The 25,301-nt window shown below is 40.7% G+C and overlaps 1 protein-coding gene and 1 pseudogene across 2 annotated transcripts; both read right to left on the bottom strand.

Annotated features, from left to right (window-relative positions):
- Window positions 1–489: 489 nt before the first annotated feature.
- On the bottom strand, window positions 490–1,728 carry LOC143547466 (protein yippee-like At4g27745). The gene is made up of 2 exons (XM_077038887.1): window positions 1,580–1,728; window positions 490–945 (listed from the first exon to the last, which is right to left on the bottom strand). The coding sequence occupies exons 1-2, from the start codon at window positions 1,670–1,672 to the stop codon at window positions 718–720; spliced, it is 321 nt and encodes a 106-aa protein (XP_076895002.1). The 5' UTR covers window positions 1,673–1,728; the 3' UTR covers window positions 490–717.
- Window positions 1,729–2,731: 1,003 nt separating this feature from the next.
- On the bottom strand, window positions 2,732–5,934 carry LOC143547454 (uncharacterized; annotated as a pseudogene). Its single transcript, XR_013137773.1, has 8 exons — window positions 5,783–5,934; window positions 5,444–5,585; window positions 5,171–5,339; window positions 4,574–4,844; window positions 3,785–4,050; window positions 3,254–3,469; window positions 3,066–3,168; window positions 2,732–2,987 (listed from the first exon to the last, which is right to left on the bottom strand). The product of XR_013137773.1 is annotated as an uncharacterized LOC143547454 (transcript).
- Window positions 5,935–25,301: the final 19,367 nt, after the last annotated feature.

Raw genomic sequence — 25,301 nt, 5'->3', positions numbered from 1 at the left:
TTTGACCGGTTTTCAGTTCCGTAAACCGGTTTGGAACCTGTTTCAGTGGAGAGTATTACAAATCGGTTCTGAACTTACGGTTTCAATCAGTTCCAAACTTCTTTCTACATAATTGATTTTAAACCAGTTTAGTTTCGGTTTGATAACTGGTCGGTTCAAGTAACCTGTCTTTTTTGCCTACCTCTAGTTGAAAGTCCCATGTTCGATTTGTGGCCATGATGTTTGTTTAGAAAATGATGTAATTTACGAGTAGCGTAGTCTGTCGTTTCAAATTCCATTTTTCTTTTTCTTTTCTTTTTTTAATCTTTTCACGTATCATTTATTTATACGAAAAAATATGTGATCAACCATTTTATATGTATCCTAATCCAGGTATTGTTGAAATCTTTTGACAATCCCTCAATTCAATTCATTAACCCACATGGCCACTGTTATAGCAACGATCAACAAAATCAAACAAAAATATAAAATCAAGTTAACATATACACAGAATCACAAATGCCAAAATATTCAAGATTATTTACACCAATTAATTTACATAAAACCTGAAAACCAAAACCTGTTCATAAATCCCATCATCTTAAATACAAGTTTCCATGAAACAGAAGAATCAACGCGAAATTATTGGATTGCATGAACACTAAGCAGGCAGACATTCTCATAAACTTATGAAAAAAGAAACTAGACATAAAACACGACTACCAATAAATTAATTAGTTACCAATTCTCTTTGACAATTTTGGACTTCTCAAGAATGAATTTGCCTTCCTTATATTTCCGTGATTCCTCGTAAGCGCGTTCATATTTCCAACCCAAAACCTCACGACAATCAGAGCAGTACACGTCAGCAACCGTGTGGAGTCCAGTCATCAAGTTCCTGTCTTCTTTTGCTCCCATTGAAACGTTCATTGCATGAGAGAATAAAAAGGCTCTACCATTCCTCCCCTGACATCAAAATGAAATTATTATTAATTATAAGTAGTAGATTAAATGATAAAAAAAATGACATTTTTGTGACAAAAGAAGTGTCTTTCTATATTGATTAGTTAGCCTCAACATACTCAAATAATCAGAAGCAGAATCAGTTTATCCAAACGTTAAACACTCATTACTGCAACTTTAAGTCGAAATAATAAGATAATCAATTAAAAAAAATCCAAATCCAAATCCAAACACCCCTTAACTAGAAAAAAGCTTAAAGTTTGTCACATTAAATTCCATCTCTCAATAAGGAAGGATGATGCATATAATATTTACAAATTTGCAAACTTTTGTTAAAAAGTAGAGCTCTCAAAACGCAATTGCATCCACAAAGTTTATCTACTGCTTAACATCCTATCCAAAAACACATATGCGTTAATGTTAAATACATAACCATTTTAAGTACAGAAACATAACAGCCTTATGTATCTCACAGATCACATAATCTATTCAACATCAACATAAAGATTACAAATATATCCAAACAGTTATAATAAAATGTCATTAACATCCACTATTCAGCATCAAAGAACCAAAATCAACAATACCATTCAAACAATTTCATCACATTAAAAAAAAAAGCCTACAAACATATCACCTGAAAAGCTTTAGAAATAATATCATCATGAAGAGCAACATGATTCCTACAGTTACAGCAACTGTATAACCTGGGACCCACCATTTCCGCCATTGATCAAATTTCTACTAAAAGACCCTTTTGTCAAGATCAAATCTGTTATAGCACAATTAGATAAACACCCAAATTAGATAGATAATAATCATTCCTTCCAAAAAGAAAAGGCACCAATTTTCTTGAAATAATAATATTAACAAGAAAGATTGATAGGTGACTTCTTTGACCAAATTAGTTAACTTTATAACACAAGACGACAAAAATCGAGATGGGTAATTAAAACATAATAATAAACTCAAAAATAAAAATGAAAAGTAAGATGAAGAAGTGTACCCAGAAGTAACTGAAGGAAGTTGGAAGTGAAGAAGAGGATCTCAAGTGTGAATTCATTCGACTTCTGAATTTATGGATTAAATAAATGTGTTATCTAGATTTAGCTTTCAAATCCGTGATGTGAATTTGAGGATTATTATATTATAAACAAAGAGAGGGTAGGGTTGGCTTTCTTGTTTCTGGTTGTGGCTCGGATCTAAATTTCATCAATTTTTTGTTTGCCGGTATGTATTTCTCTCTCTTTTTTCCTTTTCTTTCTTTGTTTTTTCGGTATATTTATCCTCGTTATTCGAATCTTGATTTGTTTTAAGGTAAAGCATTTTGAGTTACAAGTGAAGTGATATGTATATTATATATAATCATCAAAATTGTTCGAATGTTGCATCCACATTAACGGTCTTGAATATACCATGTACACGTATAAAAAAGTGGTTTTTGAAGTCATAAACTTAAAAACAAGCCTTATCAATGACCACGCTATGAATAAAGTTTTACAAGACATGTATGTTTGTTTTGTAACTGTCTTGAATATAAGATACATGTTAAAATGATTACTTTCATAAGAATTTTAATCCTTCAAGCTGTCACAAGATAAGAAAATATGATATATAAAGATTTGGCACGCATAATACATCAAACTAGTTATAAAGTTGGGTACTGGAAATACAAACCAAAATATGAACATCATTAATGTAGTGGTAGTGGTAGTGGTAGTGGTAGTGGTAGTGGTAGTGGTAGTGGTAGTGGTAGTGGTAGTGGTAGTAATAATAATACTCTCTATCTTAATGGTATACAAAATTCCTTATTATCAAAAACAACTTCTAAATCTTTCATTCATCTTCTTCACCAGCAGCAGCAGCAGCACCCATGGCCCCTGAAATCATCTGATTTCCAAGAAATAAAACACATTGCACATTACACAGAACTTTAAACAAGAACTGATATGTTGACTTTGACCATTAAAGACAATATGTATCTTGAATCTTGATGCACTATATATTAAGCGGTTCAGCCTCCAATTCCCTCACCCTATCTTGCCCTAAAACAACAACTTTTTCAATCCAAATTTGCAAACAAAACAGAGTTAAGATCTTAGAAACGCTTGTATAGAACTTACTAGATCTTTCTGCAACACCCAAAAGGCGTTTTTGCAACATAGATGCAATGAAGAGGAAAGCAGAGCACATTCCAAACATTACCGTGATCGGGAATGCATCAACCTTAAAAAAAATCAAAAAGAAAAAATATTAATAATTGTGTGATTGCATATATGTGCATATATATAAAGAGATAGATAATACTCACATTATAAAGCACGATGCATATGAAGATGTTGAGGGGAATACGGAAAAAGTTCATAATTGTGCTTCTAGACTCTTCAGGAATGTATTGGGACCTCATTTTCATTATTGATGGCCAAAACAAACCAACACAAGCTTCAAATACACAGAATCCAAGCAGTTGGATACACCCTGCAAATGTTATGCTTCCACCCTTTTCTTTAGACGGAGCCACCAAAAACTGTTGAAAATATATAAAAATCAAATAAACTTAAATCAGAGTAATGGTGACCTACCTAAAAATGAGTTGACTTGGGTCAATATTTTATATCTATAAGCTCAAATTGGTCTAACGGGTCAAAATGGTCAATATGAAGTGTATATATCTGTTAGCTTCTTCTAAAATTCTCTATTTTAAATTTATAGATTATTATCATGATAATATTATTATTCATGAATCTTAAGAAAATGAAGCAAATTTGACAGTTCAACCCGACCCGACATGTTTGATTTGTATTTAAATATAAAGTGAGGTTAAAGAAATTGTATGACATACGCTTGTGATGACGGGAAGCAAGAGGGATGCCGAAGAAATGACAAAAACGATTTGCATGTAGCTTTCGACTTTAATTGTTGCACGGGCCAAAAGGCGAGAAGCTAAAGAACTTCCCAACATTGATGATAACATAAAAGTAGCAAAAATGAAACCATGTGGAATATCTTCACCATTTGGACTCAAAGCAGGAGTCCACAAAAACACAAATGTGTACATTGAACCTTCAAATAGGGATTGAATTGCACCCAATAATGCTATCTTTTCATCTGGTATCACAAAAAAAAAGAAAAAAAAAAGAAAAGAAATAGTATTTAAATGGAAATTTAGTTATTTAAGTATACTATATGTAGCTGGGGGTGGAGAGAAGGGGGTTCAGAACACGGTTAGATAGAACAAAAAGAATCATTCATTTTTCAATCTTAAAATGTTTAAAAATAATAGCGGTTGAAATGTAATGTGTATTTATAACTCACTCCTGAATTTTTTTACATAATAAATTTTGTTTTTTTTGTAGAACCTACACATGTGCAAGTCATTGTAGGTTATGTTACCTAAACATATGTAGGTAAGCGTTTAAAGGTTAGAAAAACATATGAACAAATTAGTTTAATAGTTTTTTATGTACATAGCATATGCATTTGTATGTAAGAAGTACAGCTCTGTAAATAATAAACCATTGATAAAAAAAAAAACTATAATAAAGGTCTGTTCTTTTTGTTCTCGCAATAATTTAGTGTTCTGTAATGTGTGTGTGTGGGCGCGCGCGCGCGTGTAGAGAGAGAGAGAGACCAGATGCAATTGCAACAGCTGCTCCCCTGAATTGGGTCATTAAATCCTTGCTTTCTGACGGGTCACCATAATTTTCGGTCCAAGACGATAAAATAACAGCCATGCCAATTGCAAGAAAGATGGAAGCTGCATCAAAAGGAGCCATGGGCCCAAGAGCCAATGTACCAACTAACAGATTCCCAAATAAACCGGCCAATATGGCAACGAGCCCGTTCCCAAGAAATATTGCTTTCGAGAATGTTATTGACTACCATTGTTGCTCAAAACCCCTCTACAATGTCACAGAAACAACTTAGAACCAAAAAGCATAATAATGACATTTAACACTCAAACATCTTATCATCTAAGGGTAACAGAGTTACCTTTTTACTCTTTCTTTTGACCCAATTTGAGTACTTTTACTCATTTTTCACAAAAAAATGTCATTTTTGGTCATTTTACCTAAGTCATTAAATAATCAAACTTTTCCAAAACACTCTATAGTCTAAACATCTTATCAGTATTACAACCTCAAACAACAAAAGCACAACATATATATTTTACACATATATACATATATACGTACATACATACATATCATCCAAATACACATCTCACCTTGTTGTGTTCAGCTACGAGCCACGATTCAAAGGCTGAAAACAGTAGAGAAGTTGCGATCCCTCCCAATATACGCCCCACCATCAAAACTCTATACTCAGGTGAATGTTTAGTGATGCAACTCAGAATGTAAGTTATGCAGTAAGTAACCGAAGCTCTTTTACGACCACTGAATTTAGAAGAATATAATATAATTCCAGTTAGAATTACAATAGCAATTATATAAACTTGAACGAAATTAGTAAAAACGGATCAAGGGATATGGGAAATTACTGTTTATCAGCTAAAGATCCAACAATAGTCCCAAACAGCATCAATGATCCAAATCCAGCAATAAAGGTAGTACACATACCTTTATCAAAACCGTAAGTCGTGTAAAGGTAGTACACATACGGTCCCTGCAACCAGTCACCGGCTACAACCACCATGAAATTTGCCCCAAATAAGTTTATTATTTACTAAACTGAACAAAGGATCATAAAGATTCACAATAATCTGCAGCCTAGGTCCATTAAAGTTACAACATTTAACCCAAATCATGAAAACCCCTAATCAATTCACACCTCATAATAAAATGCCTGCCAAATAATAATTATAAAAAAAAATACCTACCCATCATGAGGGAGTAGACAAGGAGGTAATTGTTCTTGAAAGAATTGAAAGCAGAAGAAGTATTGATTCGATCTTTGTTGGTCTTGCTGAGCTCCATTGTTGCAACAATAGCAGCTAACCCCCCCAAACACTATCAAGTAGAAAACCTCCATCTTTATGGAAATGGAAATGGAAACCACAATGCACAAGCTGTTTGTAGTGCATAATAAATATGAGAAGAATATATCAACAGCCGATCCAAATCGAGCCAAAGGGTGTCGGTAAGGTATAAGGGTCTGTTTTCAAATCATTTTTATTTTTATTTATATTTATTTTCTTTACATGGTTGATTGCGATATTATAATTTTTCCTAAACAGTCAATTAGTGTTTGATGGTAATTGAACGACTAGATTTATTTTATTCATATCATATAGCATTATAACAAAACTTTGTGTAGAAACACTAGATCAAACTAAATAGTCCGATAAGGTATTTCCCCAGATGTGGGTACACTGAAGCGATGAGAATAGATCCAAGCTGATGCCTGCAAAACAGAGCACCGTTAAGTCTCATTACGGGAAGGACAGAGTGGGGGGCTTCCCGTAACCACCCTCCGGCGTGAGAGTAAGTATCGTACTTTGATCGGAATAAAGTAAGACACAGTATGTAATTGCTTAAGGCTTGAGAGTGTGAATGAATACCTTGAAGAGATGATCTTCGTATTTATAGCCGAAGGTGGAGGGAATGTGATTTGTGGAGTTGTCACTATCAAGTTATTCCTTCTCTACCTGAATGGACACGTGTCAGGCCTTTATTGGATGCGACAGGCTGGACCGTTTATGGTATAGCCATTATCTCTGACGTCGTGGGATGGCCATTACGTGTCCAGGTGTCCTTTTTCCATTGGCCGATGTCGCTATCAGGAGGTTTTGAGGGAATCTTCTAGAAGTAGTTTGTTACAACTGCTTTTCCATATCACGTGGGGATCCTACGTGTGATGAGTCCCTTGAGTCATTTTGTGGATTCCTTCCGCGGATGCTCGTGTGGCAGTCCGCAGGTTATGGTGGAGATCCGCAAAGCGTGTTTTGGATTGTGGATGGGTTTACCATTCCACGTGTTCCTTGTGCGGATGTCTTTTGGCGATCCGCGGATTGGATAAGAGATCCGTAGGTAGCGGATGTCTTCTAGTGGTCCTCGAGTTGGATAAGGAATCCGTGGGTAGTTTTACTACCCTCCCTCTATAAGTCCCCCCAGTCCATTGTTGCTTCCGTGAGTCGATGTCGCGGGTGGAATTATGGACTTCTGTCTTTTTGTCGCGGGTTGCAACTATTAGTCCTTAGGATTCCTGTTGCTTTTGAACTGTGGTACTGTTTAGGCGTCTGCGATGTGACGTCTCCCGTCTGAGTCATGTCAGGAGTGGTCTTCGAGGTTGGTGCATGAGTTTTTAGGCGTCTGATTCAAAATTATTTTGTTCTCAGTTCCCGCCTAACGTGTCGCCTTGCCGTTGGATGGTTTCGGTACGTGAGCTGGATCCCTCTCTCTTCGCATTAATTGCGATGTGTATATATAGGGGGAGGCGTTCCACTTTCCGAAACCACTTGCAAAATTTCTCCTAATCTTCTTCTCCCTTCATCTTCTTCATTCTGACTGTTATCATTATGATCAACCATGGCTAGTAGTAAGAAAGGTACGAAGAGAGGTCGGGAGGGCAAGAAAGACTTATCTAAGGGGCTCGTAGAGAACATTTGTATAAACTGGAAGGTCGCCGATTTTGAAGATATTGTTAATAAGTATGGGTTAGCGCCGAAGTGGGAGCCGGAGCCCCCTTCTCCGGGTTCCACTGCTGATCAGCTACCGGCCGGAAAAATCGCCTTGTCTGGTGAATCCTTCACTACAGGCAATTTCCGGTTGCCTATCACCAAGTTTTTTGGTGATTTTTTGAGCGAATCTGGGATTCATGTCTCTCAGTTGCATCCATTTGGTATTATGAGGCTTCGGCACTTTGAGTTCTGCTGTAGGGCTCTGGAGATAGAGCCTACTGTGGATCGTTTCCTTGCGATATACAAAATCCAAGTTCGCGGGAGCTGGTTTAGCTTCGCCGTGCAGGGGAAGGTAATTGGGACTGAGCCTCCGAGGAGTGCTCACGAGTGGACAAATAAATTTTTGTGGATCAGCGCGGATGTCATTCCGTTGGCAATGACCCGCCGCTCACTGACTACCAAATTTTCCCTTCCAGTTGCTGATTCAGAGGGTCAAGAGTAGTACCAGAAACTGACGCGGACTCCCACTTCGATGGGTTTGATTCCTGAATCCGCGTTGGTTCAGGTGGGAATGAGCCGCCTGTGGCGGTATCCAGCGGAGCGACCGTACTTTTCCTGTGACGATGGGCGTAAGTTCCACCCATACGTTGCGTTTTGATGTCTTTGCATTTTTCGTATACTTGATTTCCTTGTTCTTGTTACAGGGGATGGTTCGTTGTCTGAAGTTCTTATTCCCAGTGTTGTGGGGAATATGTTCAGGATGCCCCTGGAGATGTATCAGGAGCCCATCCTTGACCACTTCAAGGGTCGCTTCCTTTTTCCTGCCTTTAGCCGCACGGAGCCGGTGGTTAACGAGTCTGCGGTGGCCCAAGGTGTGTACATTCTGAACCCTAAACCTCTTACCGTTATGCATCCGGACGGGACGATACTCCTCTCTTCTAGCGATGAGTCCTCTAGCGAAGATTCATTTAGCGAGGGTTCCCCGTCCGGTACTCCGGAGAGTTTCCATTCCGGCGTGTTACGTGCTATTGAAGATATGATACGCCGTCGCAAGAGTACGGCGGATACCGCTGGCGTATCCGGCCTTAATAGGGATTTTGACGCCGATGAACCTGCCGGTGGTGAGGCTGCTAAGGAGACCCAGGGTGATGTCTCCGCTGATAGGGAAACTTCCAAGACTGCTGATGATCCCGTTGGTGGGGAGGCAGACGTAGATGAGGATCCCGTTGACAGGGAGACTTCCAAGGCTGCTGATGATCCCGCTGGTGGGGAGGCACCTAGGAACGCCGATGATCCTGCCGGTGGGGAGGCTTCCAAAGTTGGAGGTGAGGGACCACCTCTAAAGAAGATCAAGCTGACCCGGCTTCAGGATCGGGTCAAGAGCCAGACTACTGTACGACAACCCGCAGGTAACTGTACTTGTATTTATGGGCTTGTGTTGTAGGTATCTTCTAACTTTGTTTCTGGATCTGCAGTTACGACCGCTGTACGTCCGCCTTCTCTGCTTCCAGAGATCCTCCAAGCGGGGGGTGGTGAGGATGTGTCTCCCCAGGGCATTATAACGCCGCCTTCCGAGGTAGTGGTGGAAACTGAGGTTGTGCCCCCTGAGGATACGACTGAGCCACCTCCATTTTCCATGGGTGGAAGGGGGAATCCTCAAATCCGTTGTCTGAGGAGCAGGGGGATTCCCTCTTTCGCCCTTCATGGAATCTTGGCCCGGACGCGCTATTTATCGATCCGCGTGTGTGCCAGGAATTCTTTGAACACTGCCTTACACCTGCTGAGTGTAATAGGATACATTCCCAAACTCAGACTAGCCTGGCGCAAGCACTTAGCTATCACATGGCTAACGTGTTGTCGACTAGTCGTGAGGTATTTAAGGGTTGGGTTGTCGGGCAGACCGACCTTGAGCGTGCTGTTAGCCGCATGGTCGAGGCTGAGGTGGCCCGGGATGCTGCCCAGGCGGAGGCCTAGAAGAGAGAGGCTGCCCTCCTAGCTATTCAGGAAAAGAATAAACTTTTAAAGGAGAGGGTAGCTACTCAGGTGGCGTTCCTCGCTGCCCGGGACGAAGATGTCCGGAGGCTTGTGGCGGAGGTGAAGGAGAAGGATGACCACCTTGCCTCTGGTTCTGAAGAGAAGGAAGGTCTGGAGAAGGCCTTCACCGATGCCTCTGATGAGAGGAGATGGCTTCTCAAGTTTGGCATCCCCAAGGTAAATATTTCGATTTTATCTCATATTAGGATTATTATTCTGACTTTCCTTGGATCAGATTTTCAGGCTTATTAAGGATGGGCCTGAGCTTGGGGATTGCCTTGCTAACCTGCTGGTCAGCTCTTCGCGAGTAGGTCGCCAGGCTGGTTTTGCTGAGGGTTACTCAATGGCTCGCGAGGGAGGTGCGTCCTCCGAGTTTGAGTTTCATGGCGAGGATTGTCAAAAGGAATATGAAGCACGGATGGATTCCTTTGATAACCTTACTTTTGACATCCTGAGGTATATTGAGGAGAACCGTCGGGAGCCTACCGCGGTTGGGGAGCTACGTCTCCATGTGAACCGGCTGATTGCAGAAGCTGAAGGGAATGAGGCTCCGAAGGAAGATTAGGAATAGGTTGAAAGATTATTGTATTTCCTTCCTTGTAAAACCTTGTAAATGAAATGAAACCATCTTTTTCTTTTATTGTGTTGAATTTATCGTCTTTATGTTCCAACTTTGTTTGAAGGGTTGTCCAAGTCGTGGATGGCTTCTTTGTTGATGACCCTTCCGCTTATAATTATGACTTGTCTTTTTCTTGTTCTTTTTCGTAACTTGCAATCCGATAATGTCTGACGTGTCCGCCAAAGCGTTCAGTTTACCAAGTTACTGCAGAACTAGAAATTCACCGATTATTTTGGGGTTGTCAGATGTGACATGTCTGTCTTGTCCCGAAAAAGGTCTGTCAGTTGGCGTCAGTCATATCTCGGGATTTTAAATTTCCCGACTTTTGGTTTTCCCGCCTGACGTGTCACGATCTGACTGGTGGACAGCTGTTTCGTACTGTTTCACGCATTTAATGTTGCTTCTATATATATCCATCGTTTCCATTTCTTTTCTCTTACTTTATATTGACGAACTGGATAATCTTTTCCAGCGATCTTGAAGTTATCATCTTCTTCAACACTGAAGGTTTCTGTTGTTGATTTTTAGTAACCATAGCTCGTTGCAATCCATATTTGGCCAATTATATGGCGTCGACAAAACCCGATTATCAAACTATTGACTCTGTCACTATTGATTGGGACGTCAAAGGGTTTCAAGATGTCGTCAACGTTTACGGTATAGTTCCAGAATGGGAGCCGGAATTTCAGGCTCCTGGCTCAACGACGAGCCAATCTATGGTGGGGAAAATGGCCGTGTTCGCCGAATTCTTCAGTTTTGGGAATCTCCGATTTCCGGTTACTCGGTTTCTGGATAAGCTAATAACTGGGAATATGATTCATATTTCCCAGCTTCATGCGTCGGCCATGATGCGTATGTGCCATCTTGAATTTTGCTGCTGGGCGCATGGCATCGTGCCCACTATCCTCTACCGTTTTCACGGTAGAGGTGGTCGATATGTTTGTCTTCCGACTGACCGAAAGGCTGTTGCGGTGGACACGCCTCTCCTGGACCTACATTAGGCAAGGAAATTTTTCTGGATTCGGGTACTGGCGTTGGGCGGACCAGCCACTGCTTGCTCTGCCGTTCATTGATCATCCGGAAAAGCATGGGTGGTATCAGCAATTGACCCATACCCCTACCCCAATGCATCACATCCCTGAGTATGCCCTTGTGAGGGTTGGGATGAGCCGCCTGTGGCCTGATCCGGACGAGGTGCCATACTTCCGGAAGCCAGATGGGTGTAAGTACATTTATAACATTTTCTAGGCTTATCGCGGTTTTTAACCTTGGTTTATTGTGCAGCTGAAGGCCTTCTGCTGTCTGTTCTCCTCGTGGGTGTGCCTGGGGTTATGCACCTTGCTGCCCACGACAAGAAGGATCTTCCTATTCTTGATAAGACCAAGGATATCTTTTTGTTTCCTCAACAGACCCGTCAGGAGTCTGTGGTTTTTGAAGATTTGTTCGCGTCAGGTAACCCATTCTTCTTTCTTGATCTTGTGATCGAATTGCTAACGTATGACCCTGATGTAGCCTTTAGTCGAAAGAGGAAGGAGGCGTCTTCTAGTAACGCTCCCTTGGTGGCTGCTGGTGGAGATCAGAGCATGGACTCTTCTCCTCCTCCTTCTCCTCCGGCCGCGAAGAGGAGCCGCCTTCGTGACTGCGTTGCGGTCCGCCTTCGTGACCACGTTTCACTTTACTTTCTTTGGGAAGTTCTTGTCTTCCAAAGATTGATTTTTAGCATATGTTCATGCAGGCAACGTCATTGTTCTGGACAGCCCGCCTGCTAAAAGTAACCCCAGGGGATCCTCTGCTGCTGACAAGGGGAAGTCCAAGGAGGGTACTGCTTCCGCTACTGTCTGGAAGCTGTCCACGACGAAGTCACCGCCTTCGCCTCCGCCCATAGTTCACGAAATTGAAAAACCAGCTGGGCGGATGTCGGTGCCTCCTCTGCCTCTTCATTCTTTGGAGGGTGAGGAAGGGGGTCGTACCTTGTAGAGCGGTGCTTCCCGGCATGTTCCTGAGTGGAATCTAACCCCCTCTTCCCGATTTTCGGATGGGGAGGTGTGTTTTGATTTCCTTCACGAAGGTGTGCCTCCTGCAGAACATGAGTATCTGCGCAACCGTGCGCGGGTGTCAGTTGGTAATTCATATATATACCATCTGGCCAACTTGGTTTCCACGACCCAGGAGATGTACTGGGACTGGAACTTCATGGGCCAGGACTCGGGGTTACAGGACAACCTCCTAGAAGAGCTCCCGGCCGAAAAGGAAAAATATCGGATCAAGGCTAACACCATGAGGTGGAAGATGAGAGATTCTGAACGGACTCTGGAAGAGGAGAGGAGCCGCCAGGCTTCTGCGTCCAAGGATTGGGAAGAGGCGTGTCGGCGCCAGACTGCTTCACTCGAAGCCACACGCGCTCAAACCCGTGTCCGCGAGGCTGACCTAGCGAAGGCAGAAGAGGCAAAACAGGCCTTAGAGGCCCGTCTCGTCTCCCAAGAGGATACCATCAGCGGGCTCCGTGCTGTTGCTGCGGACAAGGACTATCTTATCAAGGACCTGCTCAAGGAAAATGTCTGTTTTGTTGGCGAGCTAGGCACTCTGAAGTTGGAAGCCGAGCAGGTGTCTGCTGATCGAGCGTGGTTGATGACGGAGGGTCTTCCCAAGGTAACGATTTAATCATTAGTACATTCCTGTGCTATTTCCTAACCTTTTGATTCCATTTATACAGGTTATCTCGCATATCCATGGATGGTCTACTTTAGGAGACTGCCTTGCTGATCTTCTCTGTGCATCCCGCGACTCTGGTCGTAAGGCAGGTTTTTAGGAGGGCGTAACCTTTGTCAGGGAAGACCGCTCTTTGTAAGAGTTTGAGCTCCACGGAGAGGATGTGGATGGGAAATATGATGCGCAGATGGACGCCTTCGATGATTTGCATTTTCCCATCCAGGACGCTATCCGAGATTTTGCTAAGGCGTCGGATGGCGTTCAACAACTCCGTGACTATATAATTGTTGTATATATTTTTTTCTCTTGTTCCTGTAATCCCTTTTTTGAATGTATATATGACATGGATTTTACATTTTGTCTTGTATGATTACAATATAAATGTGTGTGAACTAAATCTGTCGTGTATCCAAAATATAGGATTAGGATAAATATTGGCACGCAGGCCTATCCGTACAGGAACTAACATTCTAAGCTTAAAAATAGGTAACTGCACATAAACTATATTTGCATTAATTATCAGCTCAGGATAAACGAAATTCGATACGCATACCGAAATATAAAGGGCACGCAGGCCAGTGTAGGGGCACGCAGGCCTAAAAGAAAATTATGTAGTTTAGATATAGCACCTTCGTAGTTGTGCAACATTCCAAGTCCTGGGAATAGGAGTGCCGTCTAATTTTTTCAATTTGTATGCACCCTTTCCCAACACTTCATCGACTTGGTAAGGGCCTTCCCATGTGGGGGCTAACTTTCCCGTTAATTCGGCGTTTGATGCCTCATTGTTCCGGAAGACGTACTCCCCTTTGTGGAATGCACAAATTTTGCCCCGCGCATCATAGTATTTCTGGAGCTGGCTCTTGTATTTGCTTTCGTGTATAGCTGCCAGCTCACGTCTTTCCTCCAAGAGGTCTAAGTTCATCCTGAGTTCTTTTTCATTGTCTTCTATCAGGAGGATTCTTGTAGATTGTAGGCCAATTTCGGCAGGAATCATTGCTTCCGTGCCATATGTCAAGCTGAATGGTGTTTCCGATTTGCTGGTTTTTTTACTGGTACGATGTGCCCACAGTACATGAGGCAACTCGTCAACCCATCCTGTTCGTTGGTTCCCAGTATGGTTTTGATGCCTTCTTTGATGCTGCGATTGGCTTGCTCCACCTGTCCATTAGCTTGCGGGTGGGCAACCGATGTGAACACTTGTTTGATTTGTAACTCGGATAACCATTCCTGGAGATGCTTGTCAGCAAACTGAGTACCATTGTCGCTGACCAATGTCCAGGGGAGGCCGAATCGACAAATAATGTATTCCCATAGGAATTTCTTCACATTTTCTGCTGTTATATGGGCCAGTGGTTTGGCCTCCACCCACTTTGTGAAATAATCTATAGCGACCAGTAGGAACTTTACTCATCCTGGAGCCTCGGGGAACGGTCCCATGATGTCTATGGCTCACTTTTGGAAAGGCCATGCTCCGGTGACTAGGACAAGTTCGTTCTGTGGCTGCAATGTTCGCGGTGCATGTCTTTGGCAGGCATCGCATTTTTGGATCTCTTTGAGTGCGTTCATATGCATGCCTGGCCAGTAGTATCCCGCGTTCATAATTTTTGCCACTACCATCCTTGGTCCGGCGTGCAATCCGCAGATGCCTTCGTGGATCTCTCGAATTACATAATTGGCATCTTCTACATCTACACACCTGAGCAGCGGACCAAGGAAAGATTTTCGGTATAGGATTCCGTCTTGGATCTGGTAGCATAATTCCTTGTCGTGAATCTTTCGAGCCCCAGCTTTATCTTCCGGGAGGATGCCGGAGGACAAGTAAGTCTTGATTGGTTCCATCCAGGACGTTGCTCCGGTTTGGATGACCAAGACTTGGCGTTAAGGAACGGACGGAGCATCTAGAACTTCGATTCTGACTTCTCTGCCCATGTGTTCAAAGCTGGTGGATGCCAGTTTGCTCAAGGCATCCGCGGGCCGATTCTCACTTCTTTTGATGTGCACTACTTACATGAAGTGAATTGTTGCATAAGGTCTTTAGCTAGGGACAGATATGAAGCCATGACATCATTCTTTGCTTCATAAGTCCCTGAGACCTGTCCTGCAATAAGCGTTGAATCGACCCGAGCCTCCAAAAATTTCACGCCCAGCTTCTTTGCAATCCGCAGTCCGGCCAAGAATGCTTCATACTCAACTTCATTGTTTGTACTTTGAAGTTTAACTTGATGGCATAAGTGAACCCTTGGCCGTCTGGGTTGACCAATTTCAGACCCGCACCCGATCATTCCCCGCTGGATACTCCATCTGTAAACAGAGTCCATTGTTAGCTTTCATCGGAGAGGACGGGGGGTTGCTGTTCAGACAAGCATTCCTGGACTTTGCTTGTGGGTACCTCTGTGACAAAATCTGCCAAAACCTGGCCTTTGATCGCGGGTCTAGGTTTGTACTCTATGGAGTGCTTGCCTAGTTCGATTGCCCATTTGGCTAATCTCCCGGATAATTCAGGTTTCGCCAACACGTTTTTCAACTTGTAGTCTGTCAAAATTTGTATTGGGTGACCTTGGAAGTACCTCTTTAACCTTCGTGCCGCATAAACTAGCGCTAGCACGAGTTTTTCAAGCATCGAGTACCGAGTTTCGGCATCTGCTAGCGTTCTGCTGACGTAGTATATCGGCGTTTAGATGGCCTTACGATTCGTTAGAAGGACTGCCCCAATTGAAATATCCGAAGTGGACAGGTACAAAAGGGAGGTTCTCCTTCTCGGGGTGCGGTCAATGTTGGAAGCTCCATGAGGCATTTTTTCACTTCTAGGAACGCCGCCTCTGCTTCCGGTGTCCATTTGAAATGTGCCTTTTCAGGCAATTTCGTAACGTTGACACGAATGGGTAAGATTTAGCCGCATGATTTGCCAGAAATCTGTTTAAAGCCACTAATCTGCCATTCAACGTTTGGACCTCTTTTAGTGAAGACGGGGAGGGCATCTGGGAGATGGCCTGAACTTTTTCCGGTTTTGCTTTGAAACCCTCCCCGGTGACAATTACTTCTAGAAACTTTCCTTGTTCCATGCCGAAAGAGCATTTCAAAGGGTTAAGTTTCATGTTTATCTTCCTGAGTGTGGAGAAAACGTCTTCGATGTCTCAAAGAATTTGGTCTTCCTCCACACTTTTGATGACCAGGTCATCCATGTACACTTCCAGGTTCTTCCCGATCCGACCTCGGAAAGTGTTGTCCATCAAACGCTGATACATGGCTCCCGTGTTTTTTATACCGAATGGCATCATCTTGTAGCAGAATGTGCCTTGATCGGTTCGGAAAGCGGTTTTATTTTCATCGCGGGCTGCCATACGTATATGGTGGTAACCCTTGTAAGCATCTAGAAAACACTTGAATTTGAAGTGTGCCACTGCGTCTACTTTGAGGTCAATCTCTGGAAGCGGGTAACAATCTTTGGGGCAAGCCCTGTTCAAGTCTTTAAAGTCGATGCACATCCACCATGAACCGTTGCTCTTAGGGACCATCACCGGGTTTGCAACCCAGGTTTGATATTGAATTTCGCGGATGATGCCTGCATGCAACAAGTCCTGCACTTGCTCGTTCATAGCTTTTGTTTGTTCGGGACCCATCTTCCTCTTTTTCTGAACGATCGGTGTATACGCCGGGTTAACCCGCAGCCGATGTTTTGAAATATCTCGTGGGACGCCTGTCATATCTGAAGGCTTCCAGGCAAAATATCTGCGTTTTTTATCAGCAATTGTTTCAGAAAGACGCGCACCATATCGGAGATAGTGGCCTCGATTGTGACGGTCTGTTCCGGATGTTCCAGATTGACGACACATATTTCGGGTTCTGACCGCAGTGCCTTCTTTGGTACCTTCGCGGGCTTCGATCCCTCTGTTGCGTAGCAATGTTTGTTGACCCGGAGGATTGCTACTCCTGTTCACGTGGGAACACCCATTGCACCGTGTGCTGTGGAGGAATTGGCGTTGGAGTCACCAATTTCTTCCCGCCCTAGGATTATGTCATGCTTAGATCTCGCGGGTAGGACGAGGAACTCAACATCCTCGGTCCTTGAGTGGATCCCGTCACTCAGTGTGACTGGGAATGTTATGACCCCCTTGGGGTGTATAACCTCGTACCCAAATCTAGAAACTGGGGCGTGCATAGGTTTCAACTTGGCCTTGTCTTCTTCATCTAACTGCTCAAAACACTGGTCGTACATTATATCAGACTTACTTCCAGTATCGAAGAAGACATATTGAGACCGATAGTGACCGAACAAAGCCGTGACGATTAGAGGTTTGCTTCATACATGGCCCTTCTTTTACTCTTGGAAAAACTACGGGTTCATTTTTCCACTCATCTTCATCTGCACCCCTTCGCTTGAACTTCCGAGGGGTCCCCCTTGGATCATGTGTACATTCAAATCCTTAATCTGCTTTCGCGGGGAACCCTTGTCTGTGGGAGCTGCGTTCTTCCGCGGACCTTGTTGCATGTTTATGAGCAGATGATCAAGTTTTCCAGACTTGATAGCGGCCTCGATCTCATTTTTCAAGCTTAAGCACTCGTTCGTGTCCGTGTCCAATATCTTCATGGAACATGCAATGCTTGTTCGGATTCAGGTTCACCCTCTTGATCAACGGTTGGGGTTTCCTGAATTCGAGATTCTCTGTTGTTAAGATTTCAGACGGGGTCTTCTTTAAGGGTGTCCAATGTTGTCGGTCGGACTTGCCTGCTGCTCTATCCTTTTGTTTCTGCCCGATCAGTGATCTGGCATTGAACTGTTTAGTAGAGCTTTCCGGGGGTTGTATCCTTGACCATATTGAACCCTTCTCTTCTTTTTTCAACTGGGCGTTCCGTGGCTCGGTTCTCGTGTGTTGTTTGGGTGCCTCTCGCCCTAGCAATTTTTTAATAGCTGCGAAAACTTTGGTCGCGGACATGATGGCGTCCCAAGTCTGGGGCATGCCATCCCGGCTTGTCAAACATCTGACCATCTCAGGGCTCCTTGCATTCACTCGGAACGCTCCCCGCAGCATGTCTTCACTGATTCCACCAATATTCAAGCTCTCGTTGTTGAACCTGGGGATGAAGTTTTCCAGTGATTCATTATCTCGTCGGATAACACTCAGGATTTCCGACGCGTCTCTGGTATGTTTATGCTGCTGACTGAATTGCGAAAATTTTGCTACCAGGTCGTCCCAGCTGGTAATTTGACCGTCCGGTAGTTTCTCAAACCATTCTTTGGCTGCTCCTGTTAGTGTCAATGCGTAAATATGACACCAATAAGGCAGGGTCTATCCGCTTACTCGCCCAACCGCTGTGAAGTTCAACAGGTGATCCCTCGGATCAGTCATCCCATTGTATTTTTACAAATTGCTCGGGATCTTGATGTTGGTTGGGAAAGGAGCGGTTGCTATCCACGGAATGAACTTCGACTTTTCCGCGAACGCAGCGGGGCGGTATGGCTTGGTGAAGTTTTCTTCCTCATCGCTGAAGTATTCAGCATGTTTGACTAACGGCTTGGGATGGTTGGAGGTTTCCTTGCCATAGTCCCAACTACCATCACTTGCGTAATCTTCCTCTTGAAACGTTTCTCTCTACCGAGTATCTCGTGGGGTTCTGTGGGATAGAGTACGCTGGGTGTGATAACTTCTTTCGCGGATTTTTGCCAGTGAACGACCAACTGATCGAGAGTTGTCTTCTAACTCTAGATCTTGAGTGCGTCGCACTGGTGGCGGAGGCGGAGATGGCGAATCGTACGTCAGCGTCCTGGCTTGGACCTGATCTCGCCTCACTCTTCGCTCATATTCCTCTTTCAAACGATGTTTCTCCTGTTGGTACCACTCTTCTGGGGTGAGAATGCTTTTACCAGATCTGGCCTGATAAGCTCTCGTTTCATCCCATCGTATCTGGGAAATTCTCCGGCCTCGTCTTCCGGAGCCGGAGTTTGAGTGGTCCGTTGGATCTCGGTGACTTTGTGCCTCGGGAACTCTCCGGTCCAGTCTTCCCGGACCGGGGTTCTGGTGTTCCTGCGTGGTGCAAAGTCTTCAAACCTTGGAACTTCTCTGGTCCTGTTTTTGAAGACCGGAGTTCTGCTGCTCCGGTGAGGTTCCTCCGACACCTGTCCTTCATGGACTGATTCATCCAGAATTCACAAAGAAGATGTAGCAATCGATTGTACTATACTATCACTAATATCAATTTTTATTTACAACTTAGTGTTATACATGGATACATCTAATCATCTAACGTAGTTACAATGTTGTTTTTTTAAAAAATAAGAATTAAGGGTGAAGCCTTTGCGAGGCTTAAAGCAGCACACCAAGATTCGATACAGAACATACATATATGAAATAATGCATCCAAATTAGCCTGTTAGTTAGAACGGGTGTGGATCATAATAAATGCAGTTTAAAACTGACTAGTGTTTAAGAAAAAGTTTTTAGTTCATATCATAATGGGTTGATTTAAAAATAATGGTTATTTTGATTCTTTGAATAGATCATGATGCGCCTACGCACCTGATCGAACTCTACTCCATCTTATTACGATTCAACCAAATGTGAGCAGTGAAAGACAACCAACCAAAAATGATCCTTTCTTTCCCATCAAAAGCAAAGCTAACCTAAAACAACTCGCTTTTGTTTTCTTTCAGCCCATAATGAAGTTCAAAAAAACAAGTCGCAAAGCCTTTACTATATTTTTAAAGATGTCCATTTTGGCCCGTAAATACTTTTCATCTCACCATAACATTATTATATGCAGTCCAAAAGTTATACCTTTGGGTAAGAATTGACTGGTCTAATCCAGATTTGCAAAGTTTTTGTGGTGTTTGAATTGCAGTTGATGCATAAGTTTGTGACGATGTTTTTAACATCCTTGCTTGTTCATCTAGAATTACAAAAGTTACTACAATGGCATAACTGGGATTGACAAGCGCTTATATGTCGGTGACAATACTATCTTTAATAGTGTGCTCAAATTTAGAAAAGTTGTGACATTGTTGTAATTGATATTGATACGATTTTAAGGATGTAACTGTGAACGACTGAGCAAGGCAAAGAGGACATTTGATTAGCCAATTAAAGTGCTAAATTAATGAGTAAATAAATCCATCAATTAGAGGCATGCCACTATCGAACACAATTTTTCTTGAACAATGAAATTATATTTTAAAACAATCAAAAATGATTTAACCCTAACCAAAATAAAAAACGTAGTTACATATACAAATTAAAGTGGTTTTTTCATCCACTCATTCCCATCAAAACTAACCTTGTTATTCATATTACGAATTCAAAGATAAGAATAATGAGTAATCGTCTACAATATAAGATTTTTTTTTTTGACATTAGCTTTAAATACAGCTTCATTTGTGAATGTCACATCCAATAATGTGGTAAAAGTAAGGATAAGCCAAAGAGAAAGGAATATCTCAATCAAATTGCAAGATAACAAGTAATAGAGCCACGTCATTGAATTAGTTTATTAATCGTATTGTGAGAAATAGGTTGTTATATAAAGGATGGTTGGTGTGAGTGAATATATGAAAAATGTTGACAGCAGTTTGTTTTATTCTCTTTCCCATCTTTCCTCTTTAACTTTTGTCCTCATCATCATTTCTATCAAAAAGCAATGTCTATTTCCTTTATCTTTTTTCCTCAAGGATAGGAATATTTTAATTATCCAATAAATCAAGATCCTTATTTTGCTTACACTCAAGATGAACATCGAAGCACAGATTATAATTCCTCAGAAGGAACATATCACATCATAGATGATTCAACTCGTTATGAAATCGATGTTACCAAAATAGCTGAAGCAATGCTTCAGAAAGAAATAGAGATGGAAGAAAAGGAAAAAGAAAGGGAGGCCAACGAGAATACTAAGAAAAACAACAAGATCAAGAAATTGATCGTCTGCTTGAAGAAATAAAAAATAAGAACCGTAGTAGTTGTAAACAAGTGTAGCTATAATAATGTTGTGCAATTTTGTAAACTACAATATGATAAATAAAAGATATGTTTTAAATTCCCCGAATATTGAACTTATCTTTAAAATTTTATTGTAGTATGTTAAGAGAAAAAAGTGCACATTCTCAGAATAATCTTTCCAAGAGAAATGGAAGTGAGAAGGATGTTAACAATGAAAACAAGGAAATTCCCGCCCAATATAAAGATAAATTCCAAAAGATGATCAAGGAGGCTATGATTCTAGTTCTTGAAGCTATCAAGGACATTTCTACGAGTTAAAACCAATCAAAATCTAACAAGAGAAGTCAAAGTAAATATGTTCATTTAAGAAAGGAAAAAGCTTATATAGCTCTACATCTGACAGTAATTCAAGAGACAAACCTCGAAAGAAGTTAAAGCTTCAAAAAGGATGCAACTTAAAAAATTTCCAAGCTTACAAACCTAAGGAATTTTATGGAGACAAAGATGCTATAGCCTCTCTAAGATGGTTAGAAGAGCAAGAAGCAATTGTCTTCATTAGCAAGTACACAAGTGAAGAAGCTATCCAATATTCTACACAAATGTTTAAGGGAGAAGCTCTTGAATGGTGGAATAACTTGATTTGGAATAAAGGTCGAGAGACAATGTACAGTCTAAGCTGGGAAGCATTTAACAATCTTATTATAAAGAAATTTTATCCACTTCATGAGATTGATCAGATTCAAACTCAGTTATGGAATCACAAGGTTATTGGTACAAATCTAAAGGGATATAATACCAAATTCCTTAAATACTGCCGACTGGTTCCACATCTGGTTACTCTGGAATGCAATAAAATTACCCTTTATATATACGGGTTACCAAGAAAGAGATTTGGTAAGATTCAAGATGCCACAAACAATTTAGTCGGCCATGGAAGTAGCCGAATACTTGATAAATAGTATGATAAGAAATCAAGAGGGAGAAAAGAAAGAAGAAAAAGAATCCAAGAAAACAAGAGATTTCAAGAAGATAGAAAAAGAAGAAAATACTCCCAAGACAGCCTGCAAAACTTGTGGAAGAAAATATGTTGGAAAATGCTGACTAAAAGGAGCAGATAAGTTTGCATACTGCAATAGAGCAGTGCACTCAATAGAAGAATGCAGGAAGAAACTAGGAGTATGTTTCATATGTGGAGAAACATGCCATTTCAAAACAAATTGTCCGAAAAGAAAAGATAATCAAAACTAACATATGACAAGGTATTGATGTCGGAAAAGAGATATCTGACAACAATCAAGAAAAGAACAAACAAGATCATATCAAAGGAATGTCGGATAGATTAGTTAATTTTTGTACCTTAAGCTGTAACTCGTTTTGAAACAATAAATTTGTAAACTGAAGAAGGGTATTTAATTCCCTATGTTATAAATGAAATATTAGCATGCAGATCGTGTCAATACACAAGAATGTTTATATTCATTATCTTTAAAGGAAGACAATCAAGTGTCTAAATTTGAAACAGAAAGTCCGACACTTATAACAGATATTATGTTTATCATCTCGAGAGATAACGAGAAGAGAAAAGATATATTAAATGTCAAGAGACATCAAAAATATACAAGAATAGTATATCATGGAAAGGAATTTTCGATTAAAGACATTCAATATATTTGATAGAATATCAACCAAAGACGATCAGAAGGGTTAAAGAAAAAGAACTCGAGAATATTCGAGAAAGGCAATCGATAGCATAACAAATATGATAGAGGAAAAGTACAAAGGTATTGTCAGACTACAAAGAAAATCAATAATCAGGATATGGAATAGATTCAACAGACTGAATCGAGGGAACAATAGAGCTAACATTAGTAAATGTTTAGAATACAAAAGATAAGGTAAATAATTAAACAAAACTGATCACTGTGTTTAGCAATTTACAATTACTTATGATGTTTTAAACTATTAACTGATTACATCATATGTAAAAAGTGAGCAACAAATTTGAAATTTTAATCACACTACATTGACAGTTAAACTCGAGAACCAGATTAGATAGAATCTAATCATAGATCAACAAATAAAAACATCCAAACCTAAGACAGCGAATCTCGAGGACGAGATTCATTTCAAGGTAGGGAGGATATAACATTCTGGAAAATCTCATATTTATTTTGGGCTAAAAATGTCAACTTTAAAAGATGAGGGAGTAAAAATATTCTCAAGACAAGTAATGGGAAAAATAAGATAAGAAAAATAAGGCATCTCATATTAAGGAAGTAAGAAAATTCATCCCACATGGAAAGATGGAAGAAAGTTGAATCACTCTACATGGGTATAAATAAAAAGGAGAACTTCATCCCACATGGAAAGAGAAAAGAAAATGGAAGCTCTTTATAAGGAAGAGTATTTCCATAGTAATATTCTTATGTGGCTAACCACTCTCCATAGTCCTAGCAGAGGGTGCGAAGCACCCGACGCATACGCGCAAGCGCATGCGCACGAGCGATGGGGCTAATATGGCGTTTTGATGGTTTCACACACTCGCATCGCCGCATAAGGGCCGCTTTATTTTAGAAAAGTACAAGGACCGAAAGTGAAAATCTAGAAACTTAATCCTTCGCGCTACGCGAGCGGATCAGGTTCAAGGTCTTCACGCTACGCGAAAGACAAAGTACATAAACCGACATTGAGTTGCTTCGCGCTACTCGAAGTACCGAAACATGATCCCTTCGCGCTACGCGAAGTAATGATTCTGCATGCGTGACACGTGAGGACACATGGTAGTACATGGTACCACGTGGCAACTCGCCAGATGACTCATCAGTATACTGCCGGTTCGCGCGACGCGAACGGCCATGATATTTGTCCTTCGCGCTACGCGAAGGAGCAGAAAATCATCTATAAATAGGAGGGTTCACGGCACTTCCCAACTCATACCGACAAACTACTTTCACACGTTTTACCTTGGGAAGCGTGCCAAGATTGTAATACATGCCAAGCTCCGAATGTCTGACAGTCTAAGCTCTAAAACGCGATATAGAGTAGAAGTGCTGCTCGACCATTCTTAGGCATTTAACTCCGAATACTCGTGTGAGGTAGGGGTTCCGCTTAAGTGTTATTATTTTATTATTATGGCTTAGACCATAGTCAGGGTATAGCCCGAACCTTGATCACAGTTAAGAATAATATAACTTTTCATAAGAAAAGGTTATTGGCAAATTATGGTTTCTTCATGATTAAGAAATGTAAGCATTCACACACACAAAGGGTATAGCTAAAATGGTATTTCTTTATGATTAAGAAATATGGTTTAAGTTCAGGAGAGAAATCAGATTACTGCGAGAAATGAATATGGGCTACTAGTTTTATTTTAGGTTTTAAATGTTTAAAAATAAATAAAAAAAATGTAAATGCAATAATAAATGCATTCTCTCTATTCAATTAATACAACTAATATAACCATAATAAATTCCTCTCTAATTAATATACTTAACTAATTAACTATAATAATTAAAAAGATAAAACCACTAATTTAGTTTTATATATAATTTATTTACCCCCTCTTCATTTTTCAAACAAAAATACAATGTATTCATATAATGCTATTTCTTTTTATTAAAAACAATTTATTTCCACTCAATTTATTATCATATATCAGCACATAACTTTTAACAATAAATATCAAAACATAATATTTGTTTTTCAATTGATATACTTAGAAAAATTATTGTCATAAATAATAAAAAAAATATCATACAAATGTGTCAATTAAATATAAACAATAAATATACAACCTACATAAAATTATATAACTGATGTGCTAAAAGTAGTTATATAAAAACACGCTAATCTAGACACTAAGTAATAAATTCTAGACTCTTAAACTTAACTAAACTATTAACCGGCAAGTGAACCGGTCGACTCTAATACAGCTAAGTAAGTCCGGATATCGAACCCACGAGACTCTATAAATTACGTAAATTAGCTAATTTGACTCAACTAATACTGACACGACTATTTGTTTGTTTAGGGGCGGGGGGGGGGGGGGGTTGTTTAAAATACTAAATTAAAACTAATTATGAAAAAAAAGTAAAATAAACAAAATCACAAGTTTGATTAAATCAGATGATGATGAGAAAAATACCTAGGCTAGAATCCCCTAAACTTCAGTTGTTAATTAACCGGGAAAATATTTAGTTATGGGCTGAGATCGTGAAATAGACACTTAAAAGAAAACCCGAACAGGACCCTTGACCCTTCTCAATAGACATCTATGGGTTTCTAATAAGTTTTAATGCACACCAGTATTAAAATTCAAGTTTCCTTACGGTCACCTAATTAATTATGACATAGTTCCTTTATACGAAATCCTACCTTACAGCGCGGAAATCAAAGGCAATTTAATATATTTAATTGATTCAATAGGTAATAATAAATAATCAAACCTAGACGGACTCCTTACGAAGAACTAAATCTAGCAAGATTAAAT

This window comes from Bidens hawaiensis, unplaced genomic scaffold (assembly GCF_021521415.1).
Source record: "Bidens hawaiensis isolate Kalapana, Puna unplaced genomic scaffold, B.hawaiensis_p1.1 tig00000905_1, whole genome shotgun sequence".
In the NCBI taxonomy this organism is placed as follows: Eukaryota; Viridiplantae; Streptophyta; class Magnoliopsida; order Asterales; family Asteraceae; genus Bidens; species Bidens hawaiensis.
Note: the sequence above shows the minus strand (reverse complement) of the source record. Positions and strands in the feature narration are given on the sequence as shown.

Coding starts and splice junctions, on each gene's coding strand:
- LOC143547466 (XM_077038887.1), bottom strand. CDS start 1,672: ATGGCGGAAATGGTGGGTCCCAGGTTATACAGTTGCTGTAACTGTAGG. Junction 946..1,579: donor TTATTTCTAAAGCTTTTCAG/GTGATATGTTTG, acceptor TTTTGATGTCAG/GGGAGGAATGGTAGAGCCTT.